This window comes from Tamandua tetradactyla, chromosome 23 (assembly GCF_023851605.1).
Source record: "Tamandua tetradactyla isolate mTamTet1 chromosome 23, mTamTet1.pri, whole genome shotgun sequence".
NCBI lineage: Eukaryota > Metazoa > Chordata > Mammalia > Pilosa > Myrmecophagidae > Tamandua > Tamandua tetradactyla.
The window spans coordinates 37,947,256-37,972,955 of NC_135349.1; the positions used below are offsets into that span (position 1 = coordinate 37,947,256).

At 43.3% G+C, this 25,700-nt stretch overlaps 1 protein-coding gene and 1 long non-coding RNA gene across 5 annotated transcripts in view; one reads left to right on the plus strand and one right to left on the minus strand.

The window, feature by feature from the left end:
* Positions 1–25,700, minus strand: part of MYH11 (myosin heavy chain 11) — a 140,645-nt gene that overhangs the window by 75,577 nt on the left and 39,368 nt on the right. For all 4 annotated transcript variants that reach the window (XM_077141662.1, XM_077141661.1, XM_077141664.1 and 1 more), the window contains exon 4: positions 16,188–16,215. In XM_077141662.1, the coding sequence (XP_076997777.1) occupies positions 16,188–16,215 (28 nt within the window). The remainder of the gene's footprint in view (positions 1–16,187; positions 16,216–25,700) is intronic.
* Positions 22,394–25,700, plus strand: part of LOC143667432 (uncharacterized) — a 39,130-nt gene continuing 35,823 nt past the window's right edge. Inside the window, exons 1-2 of the long non-coding RNA XR_013168038.1 lie at positions 22,394–22,916; positions 25,288–25,484. This is a non-coding gene — a long non-coding RNA (uncharacterized LOC143667432). The remainder of the gene's footprint in view (positions 22,917–25,287; positions 25,485–25,700) is intronic.

Consider the following 25,700-nt stretch of genomic DNA (forward strand, 5'->3'; position numbering starts at 1 on the left):
AGGAATGAACACCATTTCCAAGATTTTTTTAGCCTGTGGTCTGCTCTTGGGAGGAAATTTCAATTGGGTAGAAACCTTCGAGCTCTTCAGTCCCTGACATTGGTGCTGACCAACTCCTACATACCCTGCAAAGCCCAGTTAAGCACTGCCTCTATTCCAAAGACTGACTCTGGCTCTCCAAGGCAGAAGGAATGCCTCCCTCCTCTGCAACACCAAGAAGCAGAAATGCACAATGGGCTCCAGGGCCAGACTACCAGGGTTCAAATCCCTGCTCTGCCAGTAACTTACGTGACCTTGGGCAAGTCATTTAACTACCCTTTGCCTCAGTTCCCTTATTATAAAATTGTAATGATAAAAGCATTTACACTATATTATGGTTGTGATGAGGATTAAATGAGTATATATATGTAAAACTCTTAAAATAATACGAGGTGCATAGTAAGTGCACAAAAATGTTAGTTATTACCACCTTTATAACCACTAGTGTGTTCTAGTGTGGAACATCCTAGTGCTTTTACATTCTGTTTGTACTATAAGATTCAACATTCATACTATCATTAAATTGTAAATCACACTGTGGTTTTCCCACTGCTTAAGCCAGGAGTCAGAAAAAGGTTTCTGCAAAGAGCCAGGCAGTAAATATTTTAAGCTTTGCAGGCTATTATGTGTTCTCGGTCATAACTACTCAACTCTGCTGTTGTAGTATGAAAGCAGCCAAAGACAATGTACAAAGAATGGGTATGGCTATGCGCCAATAAAATTTTATTTATAAAAACAGACAGGGGCTGGATTTGGCTGCATGGTCACGTTTTAGGTTGCTTACTTTCTTCAGTGCTTTCCCATCCTTCTTAGATTAAAATACAATCCCCTCCCCAGTACCTAAAAGGACCCACCTACCTTTCTTCTATCTCACCCCCCACCACCCTCTGTCTCTCTTAACCCTGTCCCTTGAGCACACACAGCTCTTTCTCAATTGGGGCCCTCTCCCATCACCCAGGGTCTCCAATTTGTGCATACTGAATGAACCACACGCTAGACAAAATGTCACGCATGTCTAAAAATTACATTCATTCAATTTTCAGTTTTAACTGTGTAAAAAACTATTATTAATCCACATTGTTCACTGTTAATCCAAATCTGGCTTCTCATGACCACTAGTTATTTCTAAAAACTTCAAACCCTTCTATCAATTTCAAGTCACTTCGGCTGATTTTAACAATTGCCAAAATAAATTTTAATAAGGAGAGTTAAGCTGTTGGCGGTGGAGGGGTGAGCTGGATGCATTTCAAAGAGAAGTCAGACAGTTTTTGGATTTCCCTTATAGCAATGACTGTGCGCTGGGTAGCAGGTCACGGGACGAGGAGACTGTCCCCACCCTCACCCGGGCTTACATTCTGGGAGAAGGAGAGAGACAACAGCCACATAAATGGATAAATCAGGATAACCAGAAGTGATGAGGATTGCTGTGAAGGAACGACAGGAGGACTGAGGAGAGGGGTGGCTGCAGATGGGGTGGCTGGGGGAGAGCTGAGCCCCAGAAGCTGCAAAGCAGCTGGCCTGGGAAGGAGCCGGGAAGGGCCTGCCAGGCAGAGGGAATAGCAAGGCCAACATCTGAGGTAGGGAAATGCTGGGCAGATGTGGGGAATAGAAAACAGCCTGGTGCAGAGGGAGGGCTGAGGAGGAGGCGGTGGTGGGTGATAAGGGAAGGAAGGCAGGGCCTCACAGACCACCTTTTAGGCCCCTTGTGCCGACCTACATCTGTGGTGGCCCCGGGAAAGCCATGTTCTTTAATCCTCACTCAATATTGCTGGCTGGGAGCTTTTTTATTGTTGGCGTGGAGATGTGACTCACCCAACTGTGGGCCTTAACTTTTGAATAGAGGGAGATGTGACTCCACCCATTCCACGTGGATCTTGATTAGTTTACAGGAATCCTCTAAAAGAGGAAGCATTTGGAGAAAGCTTCAGAATGATGAGAGCCAAAGCCCACACAGCTAGAGACCTTTGGAGATGAAGAAGGAAAACACCCCCAGGGGGAGCTTCGTGAAACAAGAAGTCTGGAGAGAGCGCTAGCAGATGGTGCCATGTTTGCCATGTGCCTTTCCAGTTAAGAGAGAAACCCTGAAATTCATCAGCCTTTCTTGAGTGAAGGTAACCTCTTGCTGGTGCCTTAATTTGGACATTTTAAAGACTTGCTTTAATCTGGACAATTTCACAGCCTTAAAACTGTAAGCCTGCAACTTAATAAATTCCCCTTATCAAAGCCATTCATTCCATTTCTGGAATATCACATTCCAGCAGCTAGCAACTAGGACAGTAGGGAGTTTGGATTTGAGCCTGATGGGAGTGGGAAACTAGTTCGGAAGAGAAGTGGGATTTTAGAGTCAGGTTTTCAAAAAATCAAAACTGCTGGGTGGAGACAGGGTGGCAGGAGGGAATACTGAAAGTGGTTGCTATTATCTGACAGCTGACTCCTATTACTTCCCAAGTTCAAGGCAGTGGCAATGAACTCAGTCCTTCCCAAGGATTAGCTCATTTAATCCACACAACACCCAGTGGGAGCTTAGGATCCTCATTTTACAGGCTTCTCTGAGGCTCAGAGAAGCTAAGTGACCTGTTTCTAAGACTTACAGCTAGTTGGGGATGGGGCTGAATTCAAGCCAGAAGATTTGACTCTGGAACCTACCCTTAATTCCAAGACACTGCTTTTCATAATGAACATGTATTCAATGAGTGAATGAGGTGCAATCACAGAAGGGATCAAGAAGGAGTGACTGCAGGGGGCTTAGTTGGGAGGCTACTGCAGTGGTTCAGGCAAGAGGTGAAGGGGACCACTTCCTAAACACAGGAAGTGGACTCAGCAGTGCATGAAGGTGAAATAGGTTTCAGAGCTGCATTGTCCAGTGCAGGAGCCACTAACCAGAGGTGGCTATTTAAATGAACGAAATAATATTAGCAGTTCAGTTCCTCAGTCACATTAACCACATTTCAAGGGCTCGATAGCCATCGCTGCAGAAAGTTCTATCGGTTAACACTATTTTAGAGGAAACACCAACAGAACATGATGATGACATGCATGTTGGGGCTGAGGGCAGGCTGGTTCCTCCCCTTATATCCACTCCAGAAGCTCTGCTCAGAGAGGTTAAGTGACTTGAGTGGGGTCATACAGCTAGAAAGCCAACAGTAAGATATGCTGTCCCCTGTGCCCCTCTGTCACCACACCCAATTCAGCCACTCAGTAGAGGCTGGTCGAACAATGCTAGTTTTCTAGCCTGGTACCCTGACATGAGACTAGCACACAGTTCTGGCTCACAGGTGCCTGAGGGGTTATGCGGTCAGCTGTCATGGGCTCCCAAAGATGTCCACGTCCAAATCCCCAGAACCGATGGCTATGTAATCTTATATGAACACATGAGCCAAGGAATGCAGGTGGCTTCGAGAAGCTGGAAAAGGCTAGGATACCATGTCAATTGCCTTAGCAGGTTGTTTTTGCATTTACATCCATATGCATAGCATTCTATCCTATCTGCTTGATATTTCAGTCTTAAGCACCAAATGTTGATTTCCTAGCACGAAAGATGAGAATTCAGCTCCCATTCAATGCTCTCCCCTTTACCCACAGAGCCGACCTGGTCATGCACAGATACTCACCAGATCAATATTCCAGGTTTGCATTATGATGACAACACAAGCACCATGCACAGCTGGACCCCAGAGTCCACTGTGATTATTCCGCCATCCTGCCCACCTTTTGGTTTTCCCTGGAATTAATACTTACCTTATTTTTTGTTTGCGATGTACATATCACAACTTCAACCCAAAATTTATCAGTTATTGTATAAATCTTCTCTCAATGTATCAGATCATTTATCAATTTCATCTATACCCCCCTTTTAATCTTTTACCTAAATGAACTGATTTAAAAATGACACTTTACATCATTGATGCAATGACAGGTCCAATGTGTTGGGAAGTACAACAGTTAGAGCAGAGTTTTTCAACCTCAGCCCCTATTGACATTTGGGGCCAGATAACTGGGTAGTGGGGGACTGTCCAGGGTACTGCAGGATAGTTTACAACATCCCTGGCTTCTCCCTACTAGGTGCCACTAGCATTCTCCCAGCTGTCACAACTAAAAATACCTCCAGATATGTCCAAATGTCCCGGGGTGGGGGGGGCAAAATCGCTCCTAGCTTGAACTACTAGGTTAGAGCATAACCTCTGAAGCCTGAATACCTGAGTACGATTGTGGCTCTACCACCTGCTGCCTGTGTGGCTTTGGGTAAGTTATTTAACCTCTCTGAACCTCTTTTATTTCATGTGTAAAATGGGGTTTATAGTCTACATTACAGGTGTGCTTGACAGATACATGGAGATAAAGAATAAGAAAACTCTCAGTGGTGTTGGTACATAAAAATTCCTTGTTAAATGGTAGTTTCAGTTCTTGTATGTGAGTTTATTTTATTAATACTGATTTATTTCATTACTGTTTATTAATAATGGTTTCTATTATAAGAGTAAACCTTGGAATGTTTATGGTGTACCTATCTCACTTAATTCTCACAATGGCCCTAAGACATATTATTATAATCCTTTCTAAAATGAGGAAAGTGAGGCTGAGAAAGGCAAAGCAACTTGCCCAAGACCTCACCAATGGTAAGTAACAGAGCCAGGATGAGAAGCCAAGCAATTTGGCTCTAGCAGAGCTGACCTTATCCACTATAACATTTTTGAGGTATAATTAAGGTGTAAAGTTTTACCAATCATCAGTAATAGGGTGTAATGTTTTATAGATAAGGAAATTTAGTTTCATAGATAGAGTGGCTTGCTTGATATTCATTTTTCTATTTCTTCTTTTTTTTTTTTAAAAGACGTACCTTCCTCCCAAAAGAACCCTTTGGGTTGGTTGAACTGGAAGTATCAATATAAGTTCATGGTGTCTTTCAGCTTTCTTTGTTAAAATGGTATAGAAGTAGTAATATCCCAGTAGCAGTGAGCACACCTAGCATCCAGACTTTGGTTTCTAAATACCATTCTCCTATAAAAGGAAAAAGGAATCCTTGGAGTAAGGACCAATATCAAGGCTAGAATAGGGAAAATGCAAGATGATCCCGAACAACTTGTTGTGCCAGAAAGAAGAAAATACTCAAAAAAAAAAAAAAAAAAAAAAGAAAAGAAAAGATGGGACATGTGAGAAAGAAACAGGAGTCAAATTGAGGGAGCTTCCACTGACCAAATATGGTACAATTTGAGCATAAGTATAAACAAGGAGAGTGATGCACTGGATAAAATGGGAATCCATTACTTCTCACTGGTAACAGATGGCTGCCTGGAGGCATGGATGGATGGCTGCATGGAGGGAGGGCTCATTCTTCCTTACATTAGAGTACACAAGCCTTAAAATGCAGAGGGAGTGAAAGAAATGGAAAAAAATCACCCCTTTGTAGCCATTATGGAAAGGCTGGTTCAAGCAATTATGAATAGATGCTAAACCTCGGGGTGAAATTTTGATGAGGAACAGGACATTTGTAGGGTCTCAAGGGGTCTCTCCAAAGTCTGCTTATTAGTTGCAATAAAAAAAATGCAAACCATACAATGAGAAACTGAAAAACACCATGACCTGGTGATCAAAATTCATAGAACCAATGAGGGGCTGTTGTACATCAAATGTCTCAGGAGGTGGTACCCTGAGAAATAGCACAGCATCAGCTATGTAGCATTCCAGCCAGGACTGCACAACCTGAATCTAATCATGAGGAAACACCAGACAGACCCACTCTGCAAAATGTCAGCATCAGGAAAGTCAAAGAAAGGTTTAGGAACATTCCAGATTAAAGGAGGCCTAAAGAGACATGGCTACTAAATGAATGTCTCATCCTTGTCTGGATTTTGTGATGCAGGGGAAAATGCTAAAATGAATATTGTTAGGAAAATTGGAATATGAGCCCATGAATTAGATATAAACATTGTACCAATGGGGTTAAATTAGAGGATATCCAAGAGGCATAACTGCAACTTACCTCAAATGTTCAGAAAAAATTAAGTGAAAATTGTGTGCATGTGTGTGTGTGAGAGAGAGAGAGAGAAAGAAAGAGAGAGAGATAGAGCATGATAAAGGAAATGTGATAAAATGTGAACAACATGAATCGGGGGGAAGGGTGAATGAAACCCTCTAGACTCTTCTTACAATTTTTCTATCAATTTAAAATTCTTTCAAAATACAAAATTGAAGAATGAGGTGCCTCCACAGTGATCTGGCTTCTTTTTGAATTAAAACAGTTTCTGGGAGACTAGTAAATCAATTCTACAGACGAGACTGCATTATCACCCACAGCTAAAGAGAAAATGTTAACAAGCTAACAGCGCACAAATGGGGGGGTCCCTCCCGTGAATGCCCGCTGTGGGGGGAGTTCCATCCCCCCCCCCGTAAACACCCGCCGTGGGGGGAGTTCTGTCCCCCCTGTGAATGCCCGCCCCTCCCCCAGGTCTTGCTCTGGAGGGTCACAAACCTCCTGCTTGCCCTGGGGTCTTGCTAGTACAGAAGCATTTTACTCTGAAACAAAATATAATGCCAGATAGCTTTCCTTTTGTCCAGTGCTCCTTATTCTACTTAACAGTGTGTCTCAGACAGTCTGAAAGAACTCTCCTCTTCTGGATGCCAGACTGACTCATACTTCAGCTGAACTGAAGTTCCATCAAAAAATAAGGCCCCATGTATTTGTACCAGCCTGTGTGAGAGGAAGCTATGACTGCCCCAGACCATTTCTCCACCTTAAAGAGCAGAAGAATCAGATCTGTTGGCCCCTACTCTTCAACCTTCAGGCTTGAGCATGAATGCCACCTTCTCCAAGAAGACTTCCCTGATTGCCTGATAGAATATTTCCCCATGGCCCTCCATCACTCCCCATTACATTACCCTACCAATGGAGATTCACAAGGCCCTGCCAGGTGGAGCCCCTTGCTTCCTGTCCCTTCCTCATCGGCCTTCCAATCCCCACCCATTCTATTCCAGCCTTGGCCTCTGCTGGCTCCCTGAATGCCACCAAGCCTGTCCCTACCCCTTGGCCTTCTCCTTTGCTGCACCTTCTATCTGCAAACCTCTGCTCCCAGGCCTTCAAATGTCTAGTCACTTCTCATCATTTGTTCTCTGCTCAAATGTTACCTCCTCAAAGAAGCCAAAAAACTAGCCCCACCAGCCCCACCTCTCTTTCAATCACACTAGCCTATTTCTCACTCTTCATAGCAACCATCACCATCTGAATTCTTACTTATCTTATTCACAAACCGGACCGCAGGACCTAGCCCATGCTGGCACTAGCTGGCACTGGATAGATACAGTAGCCCAACTGTGTCCTGCCATCCTTGGAAATTTGCTGCAGGGAACATCTGAACAACAGCTGGAAAAGCACTTTTGGAAAGTAGAAAGCAGGCTCCAATTTCAAGGTCATAGCAATTAGAATTCCTTAGCTCCTTATTCAGGACCAGTCATTCACAGCTCTAACCATGCCAAAAAAGTTGTAGCAGAAAAAGCCTAGAACCAAAGCCACTTAGTGTTAATATCACTGTGGTTTGATGCCCACATTTAAAAATATATTTTTTTTAATTGAGAAATCTTCATAAACACAGTCCATCCATAGTATACAATCAATGGCTCACAATATCATCACATAGTTGTGTATTCATCACCATCATCATTTTTAGAGCATTTGCATCACTCCAGAAAAAGAAATAAAAAGAAAAAACTCATACATTCCATCCCCTTACCCTTCCTTCTCATTGACCACTAGTATTTCAATCTACCCAATTTTCTACGCTTTATCCCCCTATTATTTATTTTCATACATTTTTTTTTTTACTCAACTGTCCATACTCTGGGTAAAAGGAGCATCCGACACAAGGTTTTCACAATCACACGGTCACATTGTAAAAGCTATATAGTTATACAATCATCTTCAAGAATCAAGGCTACTGGACACAGTTTAATAGTTTCAGGTACTTCCCTCTAGCCACTCCAATATACCATAAACTAAAAAGAGGTGTCTATATAAAGCATAAGAATAACCTCCAGGATAACCTGTTGCCTGCATTTCTGTTTTTTTTCCATATATTTTTGTATTCTAAAATAGAGTACTATATAGTACATGCAGCATGTCTTTCAAATAAAAATTCTTCTTATGCATAATATTAAGAATTAACCCAGGGGACACAACGATTGACATAATCTACTGTTAGTTGGAGAAAATATTCTCAATGCATTTTCAAATAAATACTTAACATCATAGTATATGTTACAAGCCTGCTCACATTCAGCACAAAAATCAACAGGGTATATATATATATATATATATATATAAACTTGGGAACAAACGAAGTGTCCATTGACAAGGACTGGCTAAATAAAGTACGTTCCCAGGCAGTTGTTAAAAGGAGTGAAGCTGATTTAGGTATGCTCAGACAGAATGTACTCTGAGATAGACTGTTCATGGGAAAAGCAAGGGCAGACCTGCATATGCAGAATACAAACGTGTGTTTTATAAAATAGCAGGAATACTATATATATATATATATATATATATATATATATATATATATATATATGCTTGCATTTGCATACAATTCTCTTGAAGGACACATAAAGAAAAACGTGTAATTATCTTTGCATCTGGGTTTGGAGGGAAGCTTGCTTTTTACTGTGTACTTTCCTTTTGCTCTTTTAAATATTTTGCCATGTGCATGCATTGTTCATTTTAAACTTTATGTGTGCGTGCAAATTGAGTGACGCCATCAGCAACCATTCTTGCTGGGTTATCCTGCCTGTTACAGAGGCCTGCATCCGCTCTCTCTGCGTCTGCCTGTCACACATTGCAGGCCGTGACTCAGTCCACTGGCTACCTCCAAATGGAAAGCTGGCCTGTCCTGAAGTCAATATAACACATGCTCCCTTACTCAGGGCCTCTGAATGTTGCCACAACATCGGCTTAGGAAGAAAAGAGGAAAATGGATCGGAACATGCCCCCTAGATTCATTTCCTAAGCCAGGACAGCTGGCTAACAGCCTGATAACCCTGGTCCCAGGATTGACTCACCCCCAGCCCTGGCTCCAGGAGACCAAGATCAGGGACCTCTTGCCAACCTCTGGAGGCACCAGATGGCCCTCAGATTTCCTGCTGCACAGCTGCACCGGGGCAAGTGAGAACAGGCAGACACTATCATTGCAGTGTGCACGGAACCTCCAGGATCCTCCTCTCCTCCCCCAGTTTAGGTTTCTTGCCCCCTGTGAGCTCCAAACAGGCCCCAGAGGGGCCACATTAAAGCTCCAGAACCCCAGCAAGCACACATGCCTGCTTTGGGTTGGAGAGCGCCTCCTACCCAAAGCAGGCACATGTGCTTGGATTCAGCCGCATCACCAGCATTTTCAGTGTATATGACAAGTGCTTCTCTCCCTGGCTGGCCAGGCTGCTTCACAAATGCGCAAGACACTAGATAAAAATGCAGGTCTCCTCAGCTCCAGCACTGGCCATTAATCCCAGCCAGGTATGGGGACAGTGGTCTAGGAGGACCCCAGTGGTACTTGAGATGTTTTGAGGCTGTACGTGGTTGGAGAATATACAGTGCAAACAGCAAAATGGTGATGCCACAGAAGGAGAGTTATGCTAAAAACCTGGCAGGTGTCCCCTTATCAGGTGATGAAGGTTAATGTGTGGTTATCAGGTACCCCCCAACACAGAGGTTTTCTTCCCCTAAGTCCATAACTCCAGTTTCAGGATGAGAAAAAAAAATCTGACAAACCCCGATTTAGGGACTTTCTACTCAGTCCTTGAACAGTCCTGTCAGATCCTGTCAAGCTCATGAAAAACAAGGAAAGTCTAGAAACTACCACAGCCAAGAGGAGCCCAAAGAGACATGACGATTCGGTATAATGAGGGAGCTGGGATGAGATCTCAGAAAAGGAAAAGGACATTAGTGAGGAAATGAATGCAATCCGAATAAAATCTGCAGTGCAGTGAACAGCCACGTACCAAGGTGGATTTCTTAGTGGCAACAAATGCACCAGGACAGAAAGGAACACAAGGGAACTGAAACTGGGTGAGGGCCATGTGGGAATTCTCTGTACTGTCCTTCCAACTTTTTTGAAACTCTAAAACTGTTCCCAAATAAAGATTTCATTTTAAAAAAGTAATTCCACTTGGCGAAGATGGTGGAATAAGGAGTGGCAGAACTCACTCCACCAGAAACACCTGCAGGACAGGCAAACACTGTCCCAAGCACCTGCTCAGGGACTCAGGAGACCAAGACAGTACAGTGCAACATCCAGGGAAGAGCTGGACGAAGGGATGGAGAAACTGAAAGAAAAACTGCAGTGGACGACTCGTCTGGCCACGGTTCCTGGTGCTCACCTCCCCTTAAGGACTACAGCTTCTGATCAGCCCAGACCCTACCAAGTTGGCTGTGGTAGGGGCAAGGCAGAGTTCTGATCCAACTGTTGACTGGCAAAATTGGACCTCTGTGTCCTGCAGCCTTGCCGTTCCCAGACAGGTGCACAGCCCGGTAGTTTCCACCTCGCTCAGAAGCAGAGCAGGCAGAGGGCTAAAAATAACTTGCCTTTGTAGGGCTGTGGGGAACAGGCTGTCAAAGATTGCCTTCTGCTGGGCAGGCTGGGGAAGTGCAGTCTTGGAAAGCGGCTTTCCTGACCCTCTCCCCAGGGCCCTTTGGAACTGGTCTGCATCCCCTGTGCAGGTCCCTAGCCCAGTTTTGGTTGGAAAGTACTGACGAACCAAGTGCCAAAGAAGAACTTCAACACAAACCCAATCAACAACAAAATCTTAGATGAAAGAGGGAAACCGACCTTCTGAACAAGGCATCAATGTAATCAGATATCCAAATACCAGAAAAAAAAATTACAAGCCATACTAAGAAACAGGAAGATATAGTCCAGTCAAAGGAACAAATAAAAAGTCAGAGGAGACAGAGAATCTGGAACAACTAATCAAAGATGTTCAAACAAATTTCATGCAAACAGTAACCAAAAAAGAGCTGGAGTAGCTATACTAATATCAGACAAAATAGACCCTAAATGCAAAAATACTATGAGACAAGGGAGGGCATTATATTTTAATAAAAGGGACAATCCACCAAGAAGAAATAACAATCATAATATTTATGTGTCTAACCAGGGTGTCCAAAATACGTGAGGCAAACACAGGTAAAACTGAAGGAAGAAATAGACTTCTACACAATAACAGTTGGGGAGTTCAATACACCACTCTCATTAATAGACAGAACATTTAGAGGATTAACAAGGTAAGAGAGAAGTTGAATAAAATGATAAATGAAGTTAACCTAACAGACATTTACAGAACATTACATCCCCAAACAGCAGGATACACATTCGTCTAAAAAACTCATACATCAGGCCACAGTGGCTCAGCAGGCAGAGTTCTCGGAGCCATGCAAGAGACCCGGGTTTGAGCCGCGGTGGCTGCCCATGAAAAAAAAGAAAAAGAACTCATAGATCATTCTCCAGGATAGACCACATGTTGGTCTGAATAGATTTTAAACATTGAAATTATACAGCGCACTCTCTCTTATCATAATTGCATGAACCTGAAAATCAATTAGCAGATGGAGAATAGGAAAATTCACAAATATATGGATGTTGAACAACACACTCTTAAACAATAAGTGAGTCAATGAAGAAATTGCTACAGAAATTGGTAAATATTTTGAGATAAATGAAAATGATAACACAACACATCAAAATGTATGGGTTGTAGCAAAGGCAGTGCTGACAGGGAAATTTATAGCCCAAAATGCCTATGTTAAACAGGAAGAAAGAGCTAAAATCAAAGAACTGACTTCACACCTTGAGTAACTAAAAAAAAGAGCAGCAAACTGATCTCAAAGAAAGCAGAAGGAAAGAAATAACAAATATTAGAGAAGAAATAAATGTAATTCAGAACAACAATAACAAAACACAACAGAAGGAGCCAACAAAACCTAAAGTTGTTCTTTGCAAAGATCCATAAGATTAACAAACCCGTAGTTAGACTGACAAAAAAAAAAAAAAGAGAGAGAGAGAGAGAGGATGCAAATAAATAAAATCAGAAATGAAAGGTGGGACATTACTACTCACCCCACAGAAATAAAAAAGATCATAAGAGGATACTATGAACATCTGCACACCAACAAATTAGATGAAATGAACAATGTCCTAGAAACACATGAACAACCTACACTGTCTACAGAAGAAACAGAAGACCTCAATAAACCAATCACAAGTAAAGAGATTGAATTAATCATTAAAAACCTCCCCAAAAAACAAAAGCCCAAACCAGATAGCTTCACAGCTGAATTCAACCAATCATTCTAGGAAGAACTAATACCAATCCTGTTCAAACTCTTTCAAAATATAGAGGAAGTAATACTAACTCACTATAGGAAACTAACATAACCCTAATACGAAAGCCAGATAAGGACACTACAAGAAGAGACTATTACAAGCCAATCCCTCCAGTTGAATATAGAAGCAAAAATTCTCAACGAAATATTTGCAAATTGAATCTAATAGCATATTTTAAAATTTATATACCATGATCAAGTGGGTTTTATTCCAAATAGGCAAAGGCGGTCCAATACAAGACAATCAATTAATGTAATATACCACATTAACAAATTCAAGGGGGGAAAACCACATGAGCATGTGGATTGATACAGAAAAAGCATTTGATAAAATCCAACATCTTTTCCCAGTAAAAACAGTTAGAAAGATAGGAATAGAATGAAACTTCCTCAGCATGATAATGGGCTTATATGAAAAACCCAGAGCTAACACCATACCCAGTGGTGAAAGACTGAAAGCTTCCCCTTTAAGATTGTGAACAAGACAAAGATGCCCACTATTACCACTGCTATTCATCATTGTGCTAGAAGTTCTAGCTAGAGCAATTAGGCAATAAAAAGAAATAAAAGGCATCTAAATCAGAAAGGGAGAAGTAAAAGTTTCACTATTTGAAGATGACATGATCATACATTTAGAAAGTCCAGAAAAATCTATGACAAAGCTGTTAGAGCTAATAGTCCAGCAAAATGATGGGATTTAAGATTAACACACAAAAATCACTGATGTTTCTATACACTAGTAATGAGCCATCTCAGGAAAAAATCGGTGCAAAAGTTCCATTTATATAGCATTTAAAAAAATCAAATCTCTAGGAATAAATTTAACCATAGATATAAAGGACCTGTATTCAGAAAACTACAAAACAGTGTTTAAAAAAATCAAAGAAGATCTAAACAAATAGGACATTCCATGCTCATGGATTGGAAAATTAAATATATTTACAACGTCAACTTTACCCCAACTGACTCACAGATTCAACACAATACCAATCAAAATTCCAATGGCCTACTATGAATAAATGGAAAAGCCAATCATTAAATTTATTTGGAAGGGTAAGGGGCCCTGAATAGCCAAAAACATCTTGAAAAACAAAGAAGAACGAAGTTGGAGGACCCATACTTCCTGACTTTAAAGCATATTACAAAGCTACTGGGGTCAAAACAGCATGGTGGTGGCATAAAAATAGACATATTGATCAATAGAATTGCTCAAACTGAGAGTTCAGAAATAGGCCCATACATTTACAGCCAGTTGATTTTTGACAAGGCTGCCAAATCTACTCAACTAAGATATAAAAGTCTTTCAAACAAATGATGCTGAGAGGACTGGATATCCATATCCAAAAGAATAAAGAGGACCCCATCTCCACCTTATATAAAAATTAACTCAAAATGGATCAAAGACCTAAGAGAAGAGATAGGACCTTAAAGCTTCCAGAATAAAATGTAGGGAAGCATCTTCAAGATTCTGATCTATGTGGGTTTCTTAGACTTGACACCCAAAGCACGAGTAACAAAAAGAAAAATAGATAAATAGAACCTCTTCAAAACTGAAGTTAAAAGGTGAAAAGGCAGCCTAGTCAATGGTAGAAAATATTTGGAAATCACATATCCAATAAGGACTTAATACCCAGAAAAAATAAAGAAATACTACAACTCAACAATAAAAAGACAAATACCTCAATTAAAAATGGGCAAAAGACTTGAATAGACATTTTCAAAAGAGGAAATACAAATGGCTAAAAAGCACATGAAAGGGATCTCAACATCACTAGCCATCAGGGAAATGCAAATCAAACCCAAAATGAGGTATCATTTCACACCTACTAGAATGGCCACTATTAAACTAACGGAAAACTACAAGTTTTAGAAAAGAGTAGAGAAATAGGAACACTTATGCACTGCTGGTGGGAATGTAAAATGGTGCAGCCACTGTGGAAGATAGTTTGGCAGTTCCTCAGGAAGCTAAGTATAGAACTGCCATATGATCCAGGAATCCTGCTACTAGGTATATATTCAGAAGAACTGAAGGCCGAACAATAACAGACATTTGCACACCAATATTCATAGTAGCATTATTCACAATGGCCAAAAGATGGAAACAACCCAAGCGTCCATCAAGTGATGACTGGATAAACAAAATGTGGCATATATAAATGATGGAATTTTATTCAGTTGTAAGAAGAAAAGAAATTTTTGATGTATGCAATTACATGATGATCCTTGAGGACCTTATGTTGAGTGAAATAGGCCAGACATAAAAGTACAGTGTCTGATTTCACTAACATAAACTAATTATAATGAGCAGACTCGCGGAGTTAATTTCCAGAAGATAGGTTACCAGAAGATAGAATGAGGGTAGAGAATGAGGAACTGATGCTTAATTTGTGCAGACTTTCTAATAAGGTTTATTGTAGATGCTTGGAGTTGGATAGAGGTAATGATAACACATTATCATGAGTGTAATTAATAGCGCTGAATTGTGCATGATTGGGGTTGAAAGGGGAAGTTTGGGGTCGTGTACATTCTAGAGGAAAGCTAGAGGAGGAAACATGGGACTAATATAACAATGAAATCTGTTGGGGGTGATGAACATGGTTAATTGTATAAACATAAGATTGTTCTTCCATGAACTAGAACAAATATATGTCATTATTACAAGGGTATTATTGAGAGGGTGGTATATGGGAAAAATATATACCCAATGCAAACCATGGACTATAGTTAACAGTTATAATATTCATCCATCAATTTGAATAAAGGCACCACACCAATGCTAAGTGTTAATAAAAGGGGCATGTGAGGAATATGGGATTTTTCTTTTTGGAGCTTTGAAAAGTGTTCTAAAATTGTTTGTGGTAATAAATGCACAACTCTGTGATTATACTGAGAGTCACTGACTGCACACTTTAGATGCATTTTGTGGTGTGTGAATAAAACTGCCTTTAAAAAAGTGATTCCACTCAATGAATAATATTGAATTGAATTATAATTTGCATGTACAGCCAAATCATAAATTTTGTGCTGTGTGGCTGAAGTTGGGAAATCGGACTCACACACCACTTCTCAGCCTCCAGCAGGTGCCTGAGGCACAATTTGTTTTTCAAACCTGCCCATCACAATCTGAATCAGGAATCTCCAATACCTTTCACAGCTTTGCCCCCGCGTTCCTACTTTTGGAACCATCCCCAGAGACAAGCTCTGAAATCACAAAAAAGGTCCCCAAACCATGGTGTTTTTTTGTTGGAGGGAAAAATTAGAAACAACTTCAGATAAACAAAAGAATGTGGCATATCATATCATGCAATGGAATATTATTCAGCCATAAAAAAGAACGACGTTCTGAAACATGCAACAACATGGATGAACCTTGACGACATCATGTTGAATGAAATAAGCCAGATACAGAAGAACAAGCACTGTATGATGTTGCTTTTATGAAATACCTGGAAGAGGCAAATTCATAGAGACAGAAGGTAGATTACAGGTTATCAGGGACCAGGGGTAGGACGGTTTTGGGGGATAGGGGAGTTGTGGCTTAATGGGTACAGTGTTTCTGTTTGAAATGATGAAAATTGGGGGTAATGGATATGGTGATGGTAGCACAACATTCTGAATGTAATTAATACCACTGAATTTTACACTTGAAAGTGGCTAAAATGGAAAAGTTTGAGTTGGTATCTATGTTTCTACAACAAAATTAAAAAAAAAAATCTCTGCCTTCACAGACCTTTTTCTTTACTAGGTTGGATCTCAGCTCCAAAAAACACTGAAAAGCAGCTCCACTTACGTGCATAGGATGGACTGGTCCTCTCGATCTGAGAACAGAAAGAAAAAAAGAGCCGTGAGTTAGAACTAGCTCCGAGCTCATTCTGGTCTGGTGACAGCTCTTCCCAGGGCCTCCCATCTAAGCTCCTGCATGCTGGACCCACTGGGGGTGGCAAGGGGCTAGCTGGGCTCGTTGCCCATAGCATTTCTTTTGGGCAAGACCAAAGAAAGCCAAGAGAGCAACGAGCAAACCCTCCCCAGCAAGATGTTGGCACCTGACTGATTCTAAGGCAATGAGCATCCCAGCCACACCAGCTCTGAAAGGGTCCCAGGATATCCACCCTGCCCAGATAAGGTCACAGACAGAACACAGAATTGGGATCCAGACAAACTGGGTCCCACTTGGCTGCTTCCCACCTCCTGGCCTTGGAAAAGTGTTTTTAACCTCTTCGTGCCTCTATTCCTTTCTCTAGGATATGGTAAAATACACATTTTTGTTTTTTGGGCAATCCAGCATCCATTCCCTCTTTCTCTGGGAAGACCACTCTGTATTCCTCTAGGAAAACCTCTCCCCCTCGTCGCCCCTGCAACCATGAACCGTCTCGGTAGGATGGCCCAACGAGCTTCCCCGTCCCTAGTCGAGAGATGAAAAATTTGCCCCAAGCTGCGTCAGTCAGATTCTCTGAGCTAAACTCCGAGTTTTGATCACAGTGATTTGAGGACAGGGCAAGCACAGCAGGTGGACAGGGCCACCAAGAAGGCCACCGCTTCCTGTGCCCCCAGAGTTTGTAGCAGCCCCTGTTTCTGCCATTTTCCAAGCCCGGCCCTCCTATCTCCCTGTCCCTTCTGTGAACAATCCAATACTCCTTCATGAATTCCTTTCCTATAAAAGGAGCCAGAGTCGGGCTCTGTTGCATGCAACCAGAGAATCCTGGCAGACCCAGAAGCCGTGGTGAGATCAAATGTGACTAAGCAGGCATTACTGATCGTGTCCCCAGAGGGTGGAGCCTGATGCCGGAGCCCATTTCCTCCCCCTTTGGTAGGATGGGAACGATTAGAAGTCAGGGCGTCCTATCCAACGATGAGCAATGCCATAGCCACATGCTATTTCTTAAACCCCTTTCCCTGGCTCCATCCCACCATTGCAACATTCAGTTCCACGTAATCCTTACCTCCACAAAGAGCTTTCCAGGCCTCACTGTAAAGCCTCCAAGAGTGACCTTCTAACACACTGAGCTAACCAACCAATCTCTTCTCTCGCTCCTTCCGTTTTGGCAATTTCTTAAAAAGTTACCCTATGACCCAGTAATACCACTCTGAAGAATCTACCTGAGAGAAATGGAAATATATGTTCCCATAAAGGCTTGCCCATGAATATTCATAACATCATTATCATAACAGCAAAAAGGTGGAAACAACCCAAATGTCCATCAACTGATGGACAGATAATCCAAATGTGATAGAGCCATACAATGGAATAGTATTCAGCAATTAAAAGGAATGAAGTACCCATACAGGCTACAACATAACCAAAGGCCTTAACGACATTACACCAAGTGAAAGCAGCCAGACACAAAAGGCCACAGAGGCTATGGTTCCATTTATAGGAAATGTCCAGAATAGGCAAATCCATTGAGCCCAAAAAGCGATGAGTGGTTGTCAGAGGCCAGGAGTGGGAAAAGGGAATGGCTGCAAATGGGCATGATGGAATATGTTGGGTTTCTACACAACTCTGTAAATTTACTGACTTTTACACTTAAAATTGGTGAATGTTTGGCATGTAAATTTTGCCACAATAAAGCTAGTTTTTGTATTTTTTTGAACCACTACCATCTATGGCTCCCCAGTGCCCTTAGGATAACGCCCCCACTCCTGCGCTCCCAGGATCAGCCCCTGACTGCCTTCCTAGCCTGGGCTCTGCCAACTCCCTTCCCACTGGTGCTCCAGCAACACCACTGTTCACTCTCCCTAGGAAATCTTCCCCCTCTGCTGTTCCTGGTGACTTCCGTGTCCTTCAGTCTCAACATCAGTGCCTCTTCCTGAAGCCTTCACACAGCAATGGAGCCGGGGGGGACTTGGTTGCAGATCCCCATCAATACTCCCAAGTGATTTCAAATACACAGTTGCCCTTGCTATAGAAAATAAGCCATAATGAAAGCCTCTAGATCCTCCTTCACAAAATGGAACAGGTGCCTCCAAGCCCCTCCCAGATGGAAATTTTGGAGCTACTAAAAGCCCCACCTCTGAGGTCCATAACACCTAGTGCTTGTGGCGTGCTCTGATGCAGGCTTGTTTTCTCTCTTTCCTTGTGTGACCTCACGGAATTACAAACCCATTACAAGCATCCAGGGTCCATTTTTGGAACCCCAGTCCCCAAACCCTCTGCCCTTGACACAGAGAAAGCTAAGCTTGGTAAGCTTTTTTAAAAGCCAACACAAACCAAAAGACATAATCGTCTTGACAGGGGAGCCCAACAGATACAACAAATTGACCCACTCATTCATTCATTCACTCATTCAACAAATATTTGCATATCATCTACCAGGTATCAGACACTATACTCATATACCTAAAAATACCATATAATAGTATGTGATACTTACATACAGCCCTCCTCTGTGCCATGTGTCGCTTAAGCATTTACCTCACACATTCTATGATGCAGACAGACCAAGTTTATTCTCATTTTACAGATGAGAAAACTAAGGCACAGGGAAATGAAATAACTTGCCCAAGATGACACAGTTGAACCAGGATTTGAACACCCAACCCAGGCTGTTAATCACTCTGTAATGCTGCTGTCAGCATATGTCCCAAACTGGCATGGCCCCTGTCCTAGAGGATACTCCAAACCAGCAGGAATGAAAGTATTGCAAAAAATAAAAATAAAATAAAACAGCATCCATGCTGGGTACAAGGTTAACACCTACCATTTGCTGAATACCTACTATGGGACAGACACACCCATTGCCCAGCATTTCCCACAGGTGACCTTTGATCTTGTCCCTTTCAGGGTTGAGAAAACTGAGGCTGGGTAGCCCAAAGTCACATAGCCCCATCAGTGACTGACCAAGGTTTTTATGCTTTTTCACGGCCTGGGCCTTTTCTGCTTTTCCAAGTATATGACAGTGCATAGGTAATGGAACCTGGGTCCTGAGAAGCCCAAGGTCCAGGGGCACTGGGAAAGTATTTGGAGGATCAGGCAACTCGGGGAGATCAGCATAGAACAGCCAAGAGAGGAAGTAAGGTCTATTTCTAAGCCAGGAAAATAGGAAACTGAGGCACGAACAGGCCCCTGGATGGTTTAGTGGCCTCCCTGGAGAGATCCATTCCCCAAGTATCTCTGGAATCTGTAGACCTGTCCCCAACACTACTGCCACACTCTGGTCCAAGGAACATCATTTCTGGCCCAGATCCTCATTCCCAGTCTGAAAGCAGTTAGATCATACCTCAGTCTTCTCAGAGGTCCACTATAGTCTGTCCCCCACTCACTGTCTCATTGATACCACTCTCTCATTACCCCAGCGGGTTCCAAAATGGCTGCCTCCCTGTTCTTCCCAGTACCTGGCACACAGTAGGTGCTCACTAATATTGGTTATATGAATAGATGGGTGGTGGATGGATGGATGGATGGATGGATGGATGGATGGATGAATGGATAGATGACTGGAAAGATGGGTGGGTGGGAGAATATGTGGGTGTGTGGATACGTGGATACAAGGATGGATGGATGGATGAGTGGGTGAATGGATGGGTGGGTATGTGGATGAGTGCATGGATGGATGCATGGAGGGACAGACAGACGAATGGGTAGATGGGTGGGTGGGTGGGGATGGGTAAGTAGGTGGGCTGACAGGTAGGAAGATGGTGGGTGGGTTGATGAGTCTGAGACCACATGCTTGTACATGACTAGGAGACAGAGAGAAAGGTAATGACCATATGCAGAGGTAGGAGGATTTACAACAAGATCTGGTCCAGTCCCTCATCAGGGGAAAATGAAAGTGGTAGCTGGGCAAATTCCATGGATCCTAACCTCACCATTAATCCATTCTCTCTCCTCCCTCAGGTTACAGATGAATGTTCTGGTGGACTAGTTGAGTCAAATCTTCAATACAAAAGGCAGAAGTGCCAAAAGGATATTTAATTTCCCTTTCTCACTCCCATTTTTCTACCTTGGGGTGGTATCATGGCCTGCAGCTTCCTGCAGAGGCCACGTTCTGGGTGTATGGGGAGGCTCCAATCCAGGTAAGTGTGGTCTCCAAACTGAGTGAGGACCAAGGGGTGGGGGTGGGGGGCTCTGCAGGGAGAAGGTCCACAGCACCTTATGGAGCAGAAGGAGGGGCCTTCCTCCTTCAGGATCAGCACGTCCCTTGGCCTCCCAGGCCTGTCTCCCCTTGCTGATTCCTATCAGGGCCGCCACCCCTGCCACCTGCTAGCACATTCCAAGAGCGTTGCTCTCTCTTTTAAATCAGACCACAAGCACAGGCTCAGGGAAAAAACCAGACAGCAAGCCCCAGGAAGTCAATTTCTTTTGGCTTCACAAGGCTCAGCTCACATGGGACCCTTTTTCCTCCTATACCCAGTGCTCTGTTAGCTTCCCATGCTACGATCCCTGGACTTCTCCACCACCCTCTCCAGATCACACAAGAAGCATCCACGCATGCCCCCAAAGATGCACCCACAAGTCACTCACTGCAAGTGCCTACAATAGTAAGACTAGAAATTAACTGTTGACCTGGTCCATCAACTGCAAACTAGTTAAATAAAGTCTGGTAGTTAAATTCTGATACAGCCATACAACGGCATAGTAGGCAGCCATTAGAAACAACCAGGAAGACTTTATGGACTGATACAGAACAATCTCCAAGATACATTGAACTTACAGATACCCCTTTATGGTGTATTGGTAGTGGCTAGAGGGAAGCACCTGAAACAGTTGAGCTGTGTTCCAGGAGCCTTGATTCTTGAAGACGGTTGTATAACTATACAGCTTTTATAATGTGACCACGTAATTGTGAAAACCTTGTGTCTGATGCTTCTTTTATCCAGGGTACCGACAGATGAGTAAAAAAAAAAAAAAAAAAGGATAAAAACAATTAACAGGCAAGGTAAAAGGTAAAAATTGGGTAGACTGAAATACTAGGGGTCAATGAGAGGGAGGGGTAGGGGGTATGGGATGTGAATTTTTTCTTTTTATTTCTTTTCTCTGGAGTGATGCAAATGTTCTAAAAATGATCATGGTGATGAATACACAGCGCATGATAATGTGAGTTAGTGACTGTATGTGTGTGAAGATATCTCAATAAAAATATTTTTTAAAAAGGATATATATATATATATATTTTTTTTTTTTTTTAAAAAAAGGATATATTGAGGGGTGCAAGGGCAGTCTAGTGGTAGAATTCTCGATGACCAGGCGGGAGACCCGTGTTCCGATTCCTGGCCCATGCATTTCCCCAAAACAAATACATAAACAAAACAAGCAAACAAAAATTCAACAAATGGTGCTGCTCACATGGAAAAACAATGAAATGTAACCCCCACCATACAGCTTACAAAAAATAGAAAGGATATGAGCTTTAAAAAAAAGGCAAAGTAGCAAGCATTACACCCTTTATGTTTCAAAAAGAGGAAGAGAGATTTTAAAAAAAGGCAAAGTAGCAAGCATTACACCCTTTATGTTTCAAAAAGAGGAAGAGAGATGGCTATAGACACGCACACATATAACACACATCTGTATATGTATGCACATTGGAGCACACACACCCTTAGGCACTTGTATACATACGGCGTCTACTGTGCAGCCACCCGAGATCCCGCCCACAGCGGTTGCCCGTGAGGAGAGATCTGAGGGAGGAGAGAATCCAGATGGAAAACAGATTTCTCACAGTCTACTTCTCTTCTGTTTACATTTTTACCTTGAATATGTATAAGCTATCCCCCATCCCCCCAAAAAACAGTCAATGTAAAAATAGCCAATATCATTCTTGACGCAAATATTAAGACCACAAAGCTAGGACGAGAAAATAAAAAAAAAAAAAGACAACCCCAGAGGACCCGGCAACTCCCTCCCCCTTGTCCCCCGCCCCCCAGGCTTGCGCCTGCACCTGTGCCTTCCGCGCTCACGTGATCAGGGTTCATTTTCTCGGCAGCCTTCTGAGGGTGCTCACGTGATCACGGTCAATTCTCCCGGCAGCCTCCTGAGGGTGCTCACGTGATCACGGTCAATTCTCCCGGCAACCCCCTGAGGGCGCGCTCATTTTACGGCTGAGGAAAGTGGTGCCCAGGTGCAAGGTCATTTGTTCCAGGTCACGCACCCACCAATTGGTTAGGACCCTCGCCTGACCCCAATGTCCTTGTTTTTTTGTTGTTGTTGTTGTTTGTTTTTGCCACAGCGCTGTTTTGTCTTCTTCAGACCGAGCTAGTGTTTTGGTGGCATCTCCTCCGGGGAAACAAGGGGAAGAAAAAGCCACACTTAATCCTCCCCGTACACTTTCAAAAGACTGCAGGCGTCATGGCCGCCCTTCCTGTGTGTGAGAAAACCGTGGAGTGGAGCGCCCTGCCTCCGCATGACCTGCTCCTGGTTCTGGAATAGAGGGAGCACAGAGGCCTGAGCCTGCAGCTTCAACCCAGAAGGAGAAATCCAGTTGAGGAAGAAGAAAAACACGAAATAGGATTGGGAATGGATGGTGGCGATGGCTACGCAACATTATGACTGTAATTAATGCCACTGCAGTCTACGCTTACGAAGGTTAGAATGGCAAATACACCTGTGACCGTAACAAAATGAAAAAAATAGAATTTTACCGTGGCAGATTTTACGTCATATAATACACACGTGTGTGTGTGTGTGTATATGTGTACATATATTTATTTTTTTGATGGGAAATTGATTAAAAACAGGATGGGACAGAGCCGGGAGAGATGGTGTGTTTAGAACCCAGGCGGGAGAGCTTTGTGGGACTGGCCTAGACAGCCTCCACTATTTTAAGGAATGATTTTGAGGATGAAAGAAGGAAGAGCTATCTTGATCCATCGGCTTCAGGGAGAAAGCCATGCTTTCCCAGCAGCCTGCAGAGCTGGGTCCAGAGCACAAGAGAGTTAAAGGGTCAGATGTTCATCAGGGGCCCTTTCCTTTCGGGTCGCCTGGAGGGGGAGCAGGCTCCAGAGGAAGGCTTGGCGGACGACAGGGCAGCTTCATGCAGGGGGCTGCCAGGAGACCTCTGGCTGGGTACATATGCATTGGAAACACACCACCTCCAAGTATGGGAAGTTAACAGAGCATTTGTTATGAGGAGGAGAAAGCCTCCACATAGATACTGTTTGCTGACCCCTAAGGAACCCAAAGAAACTGATTTCATGGGCCTTTCTGATTTTTCAGAGCTTCCTGATTCTTCTCTTGAGCCTGAGCTTGTGGTCTGACTTGAGAGCAAGGTTCTAGGAATGTGCTACCAGTTTCCACTCTCCAGGCTTTCCTCAGGCTGTTTCTTCCACCATTTCTTCTCCTGCCTAACCCATTCTTTAAACGTCATCTTGGGTATCCCCTCCTCCTTGGTGCCTTCTCTAACTCTAGCCCTCCCTAGAGCTGAGATGGGCCTTTTGTCTGTAGCTCCCCTCCAGGGCTGCCAGGGACAGCTGTGCAGGTTGTGCACTGCCTAACTCAAGGGGGAATCATTCACATAGTCATAGATTTGCATATTTATTGCAACAGTTTTCCAGCAGATGGAGGTAAAGTGCCTTTAGAAAGGTGCCTTTTTCTAATTCTGCAAAAGTGTTACGTGGCCCAGCAGTGGTTCTGGCTTCCATGGTCCCAAGGTTTCCTCCATCACAGCACTTCATCTCGCTGTGATTTAACCCACCTACCTTTCAATGCTTTTTATGCGAGAAGGGTATGGATTATTTGGAATGATAATGATTTACATTATTTGTAATAGTAAAAAAAGTGGAAAAACAATCCAAATGCGCATCAACTGAAGAATGGGTAAACAAAATGTGGTACATCCATGCAGCGGAATAGTATTTGGCAATCTAAAGGAAGGCTGTACTGATACGTGCTACAACGTGAATGGACCTCAAAAACAGCATGCTGAGTAAAAGAGGCCAGTCACAAAAGACTACATGTTGTCTGATTCCATCTGTATGAAATGTTCAGAATAGTCAAATTGACAGAGACAGAAAGCAAATTACCTGGGGCAGGGGATGGGAATGGGGAGTGAGTAAAAATGAGCACAAGATTTCTTTTGGGGGTGTTAGGAATATATAATTTGATTGCAGTGATGGCTGCATAACCCTATAAATTTGCTGACATTCAGTGAATTGTTTGTAAATTATACCACAGTTAAGTTTTTTATTTAAAAGAATCACCTTAATTTTATACTGTCTCTGAATCAAGAGAGATCTGCTTCTTTAAGCTTCTGCCAGGTTGCTTAGGTTTCCAGCTGTTACAAAAGTGTTTTTAATGCTTGTCCCACTAGGCCGTGAGCTTGTGAAGTTCAAAGGCAGTGCCTAGCCTTGGGTTGCACTGCCCTCTCGTTCTGGAAGGCAATGTGGTAGAACCACGGGCAATGCTTATTAATGTCGCCACATATTCGCTCAGCAGACAGGGTCTGAGCCCTCTACATGCTAGGTTGTTAAGAACTTCTTAGTGCTTGCTTCTGAGAAGATTTATCAAGTGAGGGAGTCAGGAAGACTTCACAGTGGAGGTGACAGACAAGTGACATGCAGAAAGATGTGGAGGAATCCCCAGGGGGAACACTGAGGCAGAGTATCCCAAGGGACATCCTGGGACATGCTAAAGCTGAGGGGACAGCCTCCAGAATCCCTTCCCCCTAGCCAAGCTTCAGAGCCCAGAGCCCTGGCACCTGGAACCCTTGTCACCTCACACAAGGTCTGGCCCTGGAAGTACAGGTCTCCAGGGTGAGTTTTCCAAGGAGATCAAGGGCTTCAGCCATCCCTCCCCCATTGCAGGTCCGGGGAGGCGCCCAGCTCCCAACAGACCAGCTATTTCGGCCTGATCCCAGACACAAGCTCATGGTTTATGGCTGGGGAGCCAGAAGCCTGCAGGCTGACCATAAAAGGAGAAAACCAAGCTGGGCTCACTGCTTCTCTTCCTTCCTTCTCAGGCTTTGCAAGAAGGAGGTCCGTGCCTGCAGGGTCACCGATATCCCCAGGTCAGTGAGAAATGAATGAAGCAGCTTCCATGGTGTGCAGGAAGGTGTGTCCCCTCCCAATGCACACACAGAGGTGGACGCCAGAGGATTCCAGACGGAAAGATAAATGTGGTCATATAAAATACCCAGTCCTCCATAGTGGGCATCCAGTAAGTAATAGCTGACCCCTTTTGCATGCTTACCCTGACCCTGGCACTGTGCTTCATATGCACTGTCCAGATGAGCCCTCACAACTGCACTCTGCAGTGGGCAAAGTAATTATCTTCATGGGACAAATGAGGAAAATGAGGCACAGGGAAGCTCAGGTACCAGCAGAGCTGGGACTCAAACCCGGCTCCAGGGCCCATGTCCTGTCTTGAGGGCAG